Source organism: Nicotiana tabacum, chromosome 23, assembly GCF_000715075.1.
Source record: "Nicotiana tabacum cultivar K326 chromosome 23, ASM71507v2, whole genome shotgun sequence".
NCBI classification, from domain to species: Eukaryota; Viridiplantae; Streptophyta; class Magnoliopsida; order Solanales; family Solanaceae; genus Nicotiana; species Nicotiana tabacum.
This window is the reverse complement of record NC_134102.1, coordinates 20,153,986-20,166,854: the sequence shown is the minus strand read 5'-3', so window position 1 is coordinate 20,166,854 and position 12,869 is coordinate 20,153,986. Positions and strand designations below refer to the sequence as shown.

The 12,869-nt window shown below is 36.8% G+C and overlaps 1 protein-coding gene across 1 annotated transcript; it reads right to left on the bottom strand.

Annotated features, from left to right (window-relative positions):
• Nucleotides 1–11,056: 11,056 nt before the first annotated feature.
• LOC107796469 (uncharacterized) lies at nt 11,057–12,454 on the bottom strand. The gene has a single exon (XM_016619251.2). The coding sequence runs from the start codon at nt 12,340–12,342 to the stop codon at nt 11,221–11,223; it is 1,122 nt and encodes a 373-aa protein (XP_016474737.1). The 5' UTR covers nt 12,343–12,454; the 3' UTR covers nt 11,057–11,220.
• Nucleotides 12,455–12,869: the final 415 nt, after the last annotated feature.

Sequence of the window (12,869 nt, the reverse complement as noted above, 5' to 3'; positions counted from 1 at the left end):
ATATAATATAGCTGAAAAGCATAAAAGGAACCAGAAATAGGGGAAACAGGGATATGACTCTCGAAATGACCGGTCGGGTCATTACACCTATGCTTTGAGTAGAAAGGCTGTGAGTATGGACAGTCTTGCGTATATTTCGGTTTGTGAGAGGCCATTAGCTGCAGATGTTCAGACTTTGGCTAATTAGTTCATGAGGTTAGATGTTTCAGAACCCAGTCGGGTTCTGGATTGTACAGTCGCTCGGTCTTCTTTATATGAGCATATCCGAGAGTGACAGTATGATGATCCTCATTTACTTGTCCTTAAGGACACAGTGCAGCACGGTGATGCCAAACAGGTTGTTGTGGGGGAAGATGGAGTTCTACGAATGCAGGGTCGTATTTGTGTGCCTAATTTTTACGGGCTTCATGAATTAATCCTCGAAGAGGCACACAGTTCCAGGTATTCTATTCATCCAGGTATCGCCAAAATGTATCAAGAATTGCGGCAACATTACTGGTGGAGGAGAATGAAAAGGGATATAGTTGCATATGTAGCTCGGTGTCTGAATTGTCAGCAAGTTAAGTACGAGTATCAGAGACCTGGTGGTTTGCTTCAGAAGTTAGTAATTCCTGAGTGAAAGTGGGAGCGTATCACTATGGATTTTGTTGTTGGGCTTCCACGGACTCAGAGAAAATTTGACGCAGTTTGGGTCATTGTGGACAGGTTGACCAAGTCAGCACATTTCATTCCAGTGGCAGTTACCTATTCTTCAGAGCGGTTAGCTGAAATATACATCTGTGAGATTGTCCGCCTTCACGGTGTGCCCGTGTCTATTATTTCAGATCGAGGTATGCAATTTACCTCACACTTATGGAGGGATGTACAACGTGAGTTAGGTTTGCAGGTTGAGTTGAGTACAACATTTCATCCACAAACAGATGGACAATCAGAGTGCACCATTCAGACATTGGAAGATATGCTTCAAGCTTGTGTTATAGACTTTGGAGGTTCTTGGGATCAGTTCTTGCCACTTGTGGAGTTTGCTTATAATAATAGCTACCAGTCGAGCATTCAGATGGCTCCATATGAGGCATTATACCGAAGGCGATGTTGTTCACCAGTTGGCTGGTTTGAACCGGGAGAGGCTCGGTTGTTGGGTACCGATTTGGTACAGGATGCCTTGGATAAGGTCAAGATTATTCAGGATCGACTTCGCACAGCTCAGTCTAGGCAAAAAAGTTATGCCGACCGTAAAGTTCATGATATTGCATTCATGGTTGGAGAAAGAATATTGCTTCGGATTTCACCTATGAAAGGCGTAATGAGGTTTGGAAGAAAGGGCAAGTTGAGCCCTAGGTATATTGGACCCTTGGAAATACTTGAAAGGGTGGGTTAAGTAGCTTACAAGCTTGCACTACCACCTAGATTATCAGCAGTTCATCCGGTTTTCCACGTGTCTATGCTCTGGAAATATCATGGTGATCCGTCCCATGTGTTAGATTTCAACTCAGTCTAGTTGGACAAGGATTTGACTTATGAGGAGGAGCCGGTAGCTATTCTAGTCCGGCAGGTCCGACAGTTGAGGTCTAAGAGTTACCCTTTAGTTCGGGTGCAATGGAGAGGTTAGCCGGTAGAAGCATCTACCTGGGAGTCCGAGTCAGACATGCAGAGTAAATATCCACACCTTTTCTCCAGTTCAGGTACTTTTTCTAACTTCGTTCGAGGACGAACGTTTATTTTAGAGGTGGAGAATGTGATGACCCAAAGTGTCATCTTTAGATTTAATAAGTAATTCTGTGTACTAAGACCTCGAAAAGCACTATTTATCATTCCTCGACTTACGTGCACAGTCCGTATAATTTTTTGGAAAGTTTTTATGTGAAAAATTGATTAAAATGTGAAATAGAGCTTTAAAACTCAACTGAGTTGACCTTGGTTAACATTTTGAGCAAACGGACTCGGATCAGTATTTTGACAGTTCCGGTAGGTCCGTATCGTGATTTGGGACTTGGGCGTATGCCCAGAATCGAATTTTGAGGTCCCTAGCCCAAGATAAGGAATTTTGATAAAAAATTAAAAGCTTGAAAGCTTAATGATTTTTAAGAATTTACTGTTGTTGGATTTATTGAAACCGAGTCCGTATTTTGGTTTCGAAATCCGGTATAGGTCCACTATAATATTTATGACTTGTCTGCCAAATTTGGTGAGAAACGGAGTTGATTTGACGTGATTCGGACGTCCTGTTGTAAAAATATAAGTTTTAAAGTTTTCTTGGAAATTTTATTCGATTTGGGGTTCAATTCGTAGTTCTTGGTGTTATTTTGGCGATTTGATTGTGCGAGCAAGTTCGTATGACGTTCTAGAACTTGGTTGCATGTTTGGTTTGGAGCCTCGAGGGCTCGGGTTGGATTCGGGTGATTAACGGACATTTTTGGACTTGGGAAAAACTGCAGAAATATGCTTCTGGTATCCTTCTTCGCGTTCGCGAGAGGGGGCTCGCGTTCGCGAAGAAGAAATTGGAGGAAGGTGAAAATTACTCTTCACGTTTGCGAAGAGGGGGCCGTGTTCGCGAAGGGAAGAGGGCAGTGTTCACCGCAAACGCATGGAAGCATTCGCGTTCGCGTAGAAGGAATGAGGCAGAAGCTGAAGCACAAAATTTGTGCTATGCGATCGCACAAGGTGGTTCGCGATCGCGGAAGGCTGAGAAGTTGTGCTTCGCGTTCGAATAAGCCCTTCCACGTTCGCGTAGAATTAAGAATTTGGGCAGCCAAAATGTGCTTCGTGATCGCGAAGCCATTCCCGCGATCGCGAAGAGTAAAATGAATCTGGGCAAAAGTTTTTCTACGCGATCACGAACAAATTTTCGCGATCGCGATGAATAAAAATCTAAAAAATAGAACTTAAGTTCTGGAAATGGGGTTTCGACCCATTTTCAATCATTTCCAATTTTTGAGCTCGTGTAAGGCGATTCTTGGGCGATTTTCACGGAAAAATATTGAGTTAAGTGTTCCTTATCCTATATTGATTATATTTCATGATTCCATACTCATTTATATCATGAATCCGTGAATTTATGGAAGAAAAATTAGATTCTTATAAAATCTTCCAAAAATAAAAATTTAAGATTTGAAGGTCCATTTGACATCGGAATTTGATAAATTTTGTATGGTTGGACTCGTATCAGAACGGGTGTTCGAATTTCGTAATTTTTCCCAGATTTGAGACGTGGGTCCCACTGTCGAATATTTAAATGAATTTCAGATTTTATCCGAAAAATTATTAAATTTATATGGAATTAATTCCTATGATTCGTATTGAGTATACAGAATTATTTGTGAATAGATTTGAAGCTTTTGGAGACAAATATAAAAGGAAAAGTTGTGGTCGAGTAATTGATTGAAATTTGCAAAGCAAGGTAAGTGTCGTGGTTAACCTTGACTTGAGGGAATAGAACCCTTAAACTATTTGTTATGTGAAATGCATGTGAACGACGTATAGGCGAGGTGACGAGTGTCTATACATCGTCAAATTAATTATTTGCATAATTACTTGAATAATCATAAATCGTTTTAAATCATGAATTAATTGTTATAAAAATTATTTCTCTCATATTCTTTGTCAAATATTAATTCTTAAATTCTTGCATTAATTGTTACATGCTATTTGAATTATGTGTCTTAATTGTTATATGACATTTAGATTAAACTGCCTATTTTCTCCCTGACTTTCATAATAATTTTCTATTTGTCATTGTTTGTTTCATAATTAAATCATAATTATTGTATGCTTGTTGTCTTATAATTTTATTTTAATTATTGCATTTATTGGGAAAATTTCTTCTACAAGAATTGGTAAATGAATAAATTGAAGGAGGGGTTTGCACGCCGCAACATAATTGATTAAAATGGAAATATTGGAGGATCGGATTACACGCCGTAACAGACTTATTAAAAGTCCATATTGGAGGGTCGAGTTGCACGGTGCAACAAACTTATTTAAAAGTCGATATATATATTGGGGGATCGGGTTGCATGCCACAACAAACGTAATTAAAATGAATATATTGGAGCGTGTTGCACGCCACAACAGAATGGAATATGAATATATTGTGAGAGCGGGTTGCACGGTGCAACGGAAATTGATGAAAATGATAATTGGTTATGACTGCGGAGTTGGTTTCAATTATTATAAATGAGTTACCTGATTTATTTCTATTATTTGTTATTGTTACTAATATTAAGTACAGGTTAATGTAAGTGATCCGCCTTAGCCTCATCACTACTTCGTCGAGGTTAGGCTCAGCACTTACCAGTACATGGGGTCGGTTATACTGATACTACACTCTACATTTCTTATGCATATTTCGGAGTTGGTCCCAGCGGCGTACCATAGACTTGCTCGGATTTCAGCTACCCAGAGGAGACTTGAGGTATAACTGCACGGTGTCCGCAATTCTGAAGTCCCCATCTATTTTACTTTAGTTGTGTGTTTATTTTCAGACAACTTTATTTTATTCAGGCTCTTATTTGTATAATTCTAGAAGCTCGTGCACTTGTGACACCAATTTTGGGATGGTATTTAGACACCATTATTTTTATAAATTATTCACTATATTTCAGACTTTACTTTCGCAATTGTTCTTTGTTATTAATAAATTTAAAAATTGTTCTAAAAATGGATAATATTATTCTAACGTTGGCTTGCCTAGCAAGTGAAATGTTAGGCGCCATCACAGGTCATGACAGTTGGTATCAGAGCACTAGGTAACATAGGTCTCACGAGTCACGAGCAAGCTTAGTAGAGTCTGAAGGATCAGTACGGAGACGTCGGTATTTATCTCTCAGAGGCTATGAATTTTAGGAACAATATCACTTCTTTCTTATTCTGTCGTGCGATTTTATTCTATCATCGATGATTGAACCATTCTACTCTTATACTCTCGCAGATGGTGAGAACACGTAATACCTCTACCGATGGTCAGGGACCAGAGCCCCCGGTGGCAACTAAGGCCAGGGGTAGAGGTCAAGGCCGAGGTCGTGCTAGAGGACGAGGTAGAGCTCAGTCCAAAGCTCGAGCAGCTGCACCTGTTGTAGAACCTCAGGTAGACCTTCAGGAGGAGGTTCCAGTTCAGAATGTACTAGTTGGACCAGTTCAGGTCCCGGAATGATTCATAGCCACTCTAGTGCTTCAGGACGCACTAGTTCGGTTGGTGAGTCGTATGGAGGGCGTGGCCCAGAATGATACATTTCCAGTGGCACCAGCCGTCTCACAGGCTGGGGGAAGAGCACAAACTCCCACTACTCCCGCTCCGGAGCAGATGGCTCCCCAGAATTAGGCTCCAGCAGCCCCGCCAGTTGGAGTAGTTCAGCCAGTTATTGCGGCTCAGACCGGTGATAGGCCCGCTATGTCTTTTGAGGCCTTATTGAGACTGGATAAGTTTACTATCTGAAAATTCCTCTTCTATAAATGAACGAGTTTGAGCCCATCTTTATTATGGTTTAGGGGCCCATGGACTATTGTTCTGAGTGGGGGGGAGGGGAGTGAGGAATCCATCTTGAGTTCCATAGGTCAATAAAAGAGCTAGTCCCATGGGTCCAGGCAATTCCCTTAGAACAATATGTACCTCTTTTTAAAACACTTTTCCAAATAAAGGAGTGGGAGGTTGTGTTCCTTTTTGAATTGTATTTGTTGATTAAGACATGTGCCCAAAGAGTATTAGCTTGGGAGAAGAGGCGCCAAGAGAGGTTAGTCAGAAGAACAATATTTTTGTTACGGGCTTTGCATAGCCCCAAACCACCTTGATTTTTTGGTAGGGTGACCACATCCCAACTGATATAATGAATTTTCTTCTTTTCTGGTAAGGAGCCCCAATTAATGTCTCTTTGAATTTTGTCAATAATATGACAAATGCTCTTTGGTAGGAGAAAATATTGCATGGCATACATTTAGAGTAGTGTTAGCAAGAGTGACTCTTCCAGCCGGTGTAAGAAAATTCATTTTCCAGCTAGATAGTCTATTTTTCATGCTATCAACAATAAATTGGAAGTCATAGGGCTTGGGCTTGGTATTAAGGATGGGGAAATCTATATATTTTCCAAAATTATCGGTTGCTTTAATATTTAGGAGCTATAGAACATGTTGTTTGATGTCTTCGTGGCATTGAGGTGAAAAGATAGCTTTGGATTTGGCGGGATTGACTCTTTGCCCCGAGAGGTGATAGAAGTACCTTAGGTTGTGGTGAATAGAATGTATCGATTTTAGGTTAGCATTAGACATAAAAGTTAAATCGTCCGCAAAGAATAAGTGGGATAGTTGGAGTCCCTTCTTATTAAGGGTGATGTGATCCCATCTTTGGAGGTCTACCTGATGATTAATATACGTGGAGAGTAGCTCCATGCACATGATAAAGATATAGGGGGACATAGGGTCTCCTTGGCGGATACCCCGTGATGGAAAAAAATAGTTCGTCCTTGCCCCGTTGACTAAGATAGCAACGCCGCTGCTACTAATGCAATTCATGATGAGGGTGGTGATTTTTAGTGAAAATTTGAAGAAACGGAGGGTCGCGGTAGACAAAGGACCATTCAATGCGATCAAAGGCTTTCTCAAGGTCTACTTTTAGCATAAGCTTACCCTTTGTCCCTTTTGAACGCTTAATGTGCCTTAGAACTTCTTGAACTAGAATAGCATTATCACTAGCTTTCCGGCCTTTTAGGAAGCTAGTTTGATATGGTCCTATGAGATCAGACTGGAAAGGCTTAATGCGATTGACAATAACTTTTGTAACAACTTTGTAGATAATGTTGCACAAGCCTATTGGTCGAATATTTTTTAGGTTATTGGCATTTTTGAATTTAGGTCCTATGACGATAACTCTCATTCTTTTGTGTTGCTTCTTATTACATAATTGTTACTTCCTCCGTTCCACTTTGTTTGACACTATATTCTTTTGCGTTGCTTCTTATTACATAACTATTACATAACTCTCATTCTTTAATACGAAACTTTTAATACCATACAAATGATATGGCATGTTTAAGATCACGAGTATCAAAAGTCTTATAGCCACATCAATGTTATGAGATATTTAAGGTTACAAATTTTAAAAATCTTTTTTTATTATTAAACTTTGTGTCAAATTAACAAATAAAATAAAACAGAGTGAGCATATTAGCATGTTTGGCTGTGCTTATGAAATTAGCGTATTTTGAAAAGTATTTTTTTTAAAAAAGTACTTTTGGTGAGAAGCAGTTTGTATTTGACTAATCAATTTAAAAAATACTTTTGAGCAATGATTAGCGTTTGATCAAGATGTTAAAAAGTACTTTTGAGAGCCCGTTTGGTCAAGCTGCCAAAACCTGCTTATTTTGAGAAGTACTTTTGTTCAAAAGTGCTTTTTAAAAAAGTACTTTTTGGAGGTTAGTTTTTGTTTGACTGATTAATTTGAGAATTACTTTTTGCAATATTTGATAAGCAAATTGTGTTTGGCCAATCCTTCCAAAAAGTACTTTTGATTATCAAATTACTAAAAAGGATAGTATCAATGTTCAGTTTACAACCAGTATTATTTAAAAGAGAAATGAATTCAAATATTTATTTTTATTTAAATATATATATATATATATATATATATATAAAACACTATCTATTCTTGAGAAATAAGAAACTAGCTAGTATTGCATTCTTTCAACTATAATATACGCATGCACGCCAAAGAAACAGAAATAAAATTACGGAGATCATATAATATTAGTATACTACAAAAGAAAAAAATCATATCTTGTGAAGAGAGTGTTTGAATCTGATGATTAGCCTTGTAAATTATTTCAAAGAGGAATAAGAGATGAAGTAAAAAGAAACGATAGAATAAAAAAAAGAAGAATTTTATTTATAGTAGAAGATTATTCCAAAGAGGATAGGAGAAGGAGAATGAAAATACACTAAAATAAAAAAGAGAAGCAATGGATGGTAGAAACAAAATAGAAAAAGAAAAGCCTAAATTAATGAGGGATAATTTTAAAAATATAAATTTACGGTAAGGATATTTTGTCTTGAAATAATTAATTTTTTGCTTCTGCTTCTGCTTCTACTTCTTGGAAGAAGTTAGAATTTGTTTCTTCTTCCCAAAAGCAGAAAAACTGCTTCTCCTGCTGCTCAAAAGCACTTTTGCGTCTTGACCAAACACCTCAATTTTTTTTTAAAATACTTTTTCTAATTAAAAAAAGTCGCTTTTGGCCTCCCAGAAGCTTGACCAAACAGGTTCCGTGTGTTTTTCTCAAAAGTGTTTTTGGCGATAAGCTATTTTTTCTTGCCTCTATTTAAAAATATTTTTTTCTTTTTAAAAGCTTGGCCAAATATCTTAACTTTCAAAATAAAAAAATACTTTTGGCCGCACAAAAAAAAGACTTTTGGCCCACAAATAAAACCGGCCAAAAAGGCTATCTATTATCAGGAGAAATTGAATTCCACTACTTCATCAGAGAACCCCAACGGAGTATTGGAACTTATCTTTGACATGTTGCTGGAGCTTGTAAATATGCTACAACAAAGAAAAAACTAAATTATAATTGTTATTTTTCGATTTATACTTTCTGTATTTGCTTTAAAATCAAGAAGTCTCCAACTCAAGAAGAGGAGCCTGAAGCTCTAAATCAAAAGGTCCTCAGTTATATTGGATGTTTTGGATTCCTCTTTGTTAAAAACGGCTTAACCGTTTGAATCTTGTATTCTAGCATGAAAGTGCAACTTTTATCAAATTCTTGAATTTCTGCTACTTTTTGGGTGTGTTTGGTATAAGGAAAAATATTTTCCGTGGAAAATATTTTTCAAGAAAATGTTTTCTTGGAAAATAAGTAGTAAACTTATTCATTTTTCGGTGTTTGGTACGCAAATTAAGAAAAATAATTTCTCAAGAGTATTCATAAATAATTTAGATACAATAAACATGAAGTCATAAACTTTCGAACCAACAACCTTTCGAACCCACAAATTTCATAAACTTCCGAACCGCTAAACTTTCGAAACCGCGAAATTTTGAATCTGTAAACTTTATAATTTCTAAATCCGTAAACTTCCAAATCCATAAACCTCCGAACTCATAACTTTGAAACTTGTAAAATTTCGAACTTGTAAACCGAAAGATGAAAAAACTAAAACTAAAAATATATAAAAAATATATTTTTTTTCCTAGGGGTGCAGAAAAAAAAACAGAAATTTGAAAATTACAAAAAAAAAGTAAAAAAAATTGTGCGGGAGTGGGGGTTGGGGAACAGAAATTTGAAAATTACAAAAAAAATATTTGAAATTATAAAAAAAAAAAAAAATACGGGGGAAGGGGGGTGTAGGGTGTGTGGTGACGAAAAAAAATTAAAATTTGAAAAAAAAAAAACCTTTTTTGAGAGAGGGGGTGGGGTTAGGTGGGTGGGTGTGAGGGTGTGGGGTGGGTGGGGAAGGTTGAGAAAGAGTTTTGGAAAATGCTTTCCCTTCTCTTGATAAGGAAAACATTTTTCTCCAATTGGAGGAAAATGAGTTCAAAATATTTTCCAAAACATTTAACCCAACCAAACATAGAAAAATTGAAAACATTTTCGTACCAAACGCACCCTTTATTATGTAGTGTTTTCTAACAACAGAACTGAATTTCAGGGCAGTTTCATGAAGTTACTGTCTTAAAGTTCGAAGAAGCGCCCATGCTACTGTACAGATTCTATGGTTTTATTTCTTGTCGGAAATTATGTTTATTTTGCATATTTTCAAGTGTGTCAAGTGCACTCTCTTAAAGTTAGCTTTTTTGTATGTTTATTTTTTTATATTTTAATATCGTTAAGTGAAAATTCTGATATCGTCACTGCATACACCCACTACCCATCGCATGCATCCACCAAGAGAAGGAAAATACTTTCGGGAGTTGACGGTACTCTTTTGGACGGTTTAACCCGACTAGTAGATCACGGCTTGCTTCCCATATATATTTCACATGTTTGCCACCTCCTATGCTCATTAGGCAAATATTGATCGACAATTTTCATTTTCTCAAAAAAATTGAGCAATTTAAACTAGGCATCAATATCTTTTCCGATAAAAGATGGGGTTTTTACACAAATAGCTGGTCGAATTTACTATTTATTTTTTCTAGCAAATATACATAGATTATACAATGATTATACATCGATCGCTGGCTATTTTAAGTTTAAGCGCTTGAGTAAACGGCTATTTAAGTTAATTCTTCATAAATAAAAGATACACGGGAAAAAAGCAAAACCAATGGGCAGAAATCCTCAAATATTAAAAGCAAAGAAAGTAATTTGACAGTTGAGGAGTGCACAAAAAGTTTAATGTAAGCATGCCTATGAATAGATATGTAGCCCCCATATGGCAACAACTGTAGCCCAACCAAATAGGTAGCCCTATCTATGTTTATTATATTTACTAATCTTGCTGTTTCTGTATTTGAACTTACAAATAATTAACCCAACATATCCTAGTCTACTGTTATTATTTTTCTATGTTTGGGAACTCCTTTTATTTAATGGCCCCAAAACTGCCCACATGAATGAAAAGCTACTCTCTTGTAGCCATCATTACTACATGAAAGTATACACATGATATCATAGTAAATTCTGGTTTCTCAATTCAACAGGCATTCCAATATTTATACAATTGTTTACAAACTTACTGCAAATCTTCTCTTTTATCTGGACTTAGAACTCAGAAGAATATATGTTTTACGGGTTCAATATTTAAGGTTCTTAGCGTTAAACTCACTATGCGTTAAAAAGTCATGAGTTTATAACTATTAATTTTTGCAATTTTAATGGATCTTTAAACATAAGTTTGTACAGATATTCCGGTACCACTGCTCTACACCCGCCTCTGTTAGGACCAGGTATGCTTTTGCGATACTTAATTTATACTGCTATTATATGTCTTAACAAGAACTTGATGAACTTGTCCAAGCGCGTGACATTTACAACTATCTAAAATTGATCTTGAAAGTGCTTACACTATTAAAAAAATGGATCTTGAGACTTAGTCAAAAGCAAAAGTCATTTATTATGAAGATTGTTTAAAATCATATAAAAAGATCTGAAGCATGAACAACGACTTTGCATTGACGAGACTGATAAGATGTACCCTGAAATATTTCCTTTCTATAATAGGAATTATACATAACATCTTACTCACAAATATTTCAGCTCCAAGAAATGTAATAATGCAGGAAATGGACTTGGTGAAAAGCTAATCTTGATAATGTAGAAGTGTAGTTGCATTAATGGCTGAAGGAGTGGAAAATGTACCATGTTCCTCTTCTTCATTGACAAATCCATTGTTAGCATAAGAAACAGTCTGAAACTGTGTGTTCAATGGAACACTAAAAGCACTGGACTGAAGGGATTCCCTCTGATAAAACAGCTGGTTTTGGCCTAAAACTGAGGGGAAGTTATGTGATAAAAAGCTGAATGTTGAATCCTCTCTTAACTCTAAATTGTTGTTTGAAGAAAGAATGGACTGATCTTGGGATGACTGGAAATTGAAAAGGCTGTCTTGAGCTTGCTTTTTGGTATCTGAGTGAAAATGGCCTTGTTGGTATCTCTGAAAATCACTTACAAATTGAATCTTGGGGTCATTAGCTGATGAAAGCAAGCTCAAATTCCCAATTGGGCTGTCATTCTGAACTCCACATTCATATTTTGGAATGTCACTATATTCTTGACTAACTTTTGGACTCTGGTCAAGAGCAAATTGGCCTTCTTCGTTTTCAACATTTATTGTTCGCCAATTCAATGCTTTATTTGTCGAGTCAATCTGTCTGGAAAACACTTGAAAGGGATTATTTTCAAGTGCATCAATTGCAGCTTTAGCTTTTTTAATTAGCCAATCGATCGCCTTACTTGGACGGTCATAGCCAAGTCGATCTTGGACATCATAAAATTGAATTGCAGTGTTTGGTGAGAGCCTCACTCGCCTGTCCCTCGGGCCGCTAGCTGTTGAAACCTTGCTGTGCCGGTCTTTTCGTCCTGTAGCTCGGACAATGCGGCTTCTGTGGACTTCTATCACATCTGTGTTGGTTCTCTTTGGCTTCTTTTTTGGTGATACTTTCTTGATTTCTTCTTTGTAACTTGGACATTGTGTGTTATTTTGGTGCTTTGGGACTAAAGCAGGGGAAGTGAAATTAGCCCATTTTGCGTAGTGGGAATCTGTTTGTTTTTGGTAGAATTGGTGGAAATGCTGGTTTTGGTAATGAATTTGGAGGATATTTTCTTGAAAAAAATCCTCTTCCTTTTCTTTTTCTTCTTCTTCCTCTTCTTCTGATGATGAGGATTTGTCTTCTTTATCTGATACTTGAAGTTGATGATTCATTGGAGAAACCAGATTTGAAGTAATTTTCTTCTTGATTTCTTCTAGTTATTGACTTTTAACTTTTTCAAGTGTAGTTGGGGCTTGACAATTGCTTTATACAAAAGAGCAGTGACTTTGGGCCCTCAAATACTAGCTTCCCACTAGCTTGTACTTTGTAACAGCTATAAAAATTATAGTAAATACTGAAATATAGCGAAAAAATCATACTGTTTTGTTAAATACTCCTATAGAATAGGAAATAGATGTCATGCAGGTAAATATCCTAGTTTGTTTATGTTTGTCTACTAATTGCCAATAAAGTATACATAGTTACAAAGACTGAATAACTGGTATATATATAACCAGTGGGGTATGGTAGAATGGTAAATGTCCATCCACCTTTTTAAGTAGAGATCTCAAGTTCATAATTCGAGAATGTAATCCTCTTGGACAAGCTTGGAGCACTTAACCTATTGTATACGGTCAAAACCGGTTAGTTCTTCGTACGAACCGGTCGAAATGGTAATGCATTGGATCAAAGATCAGAT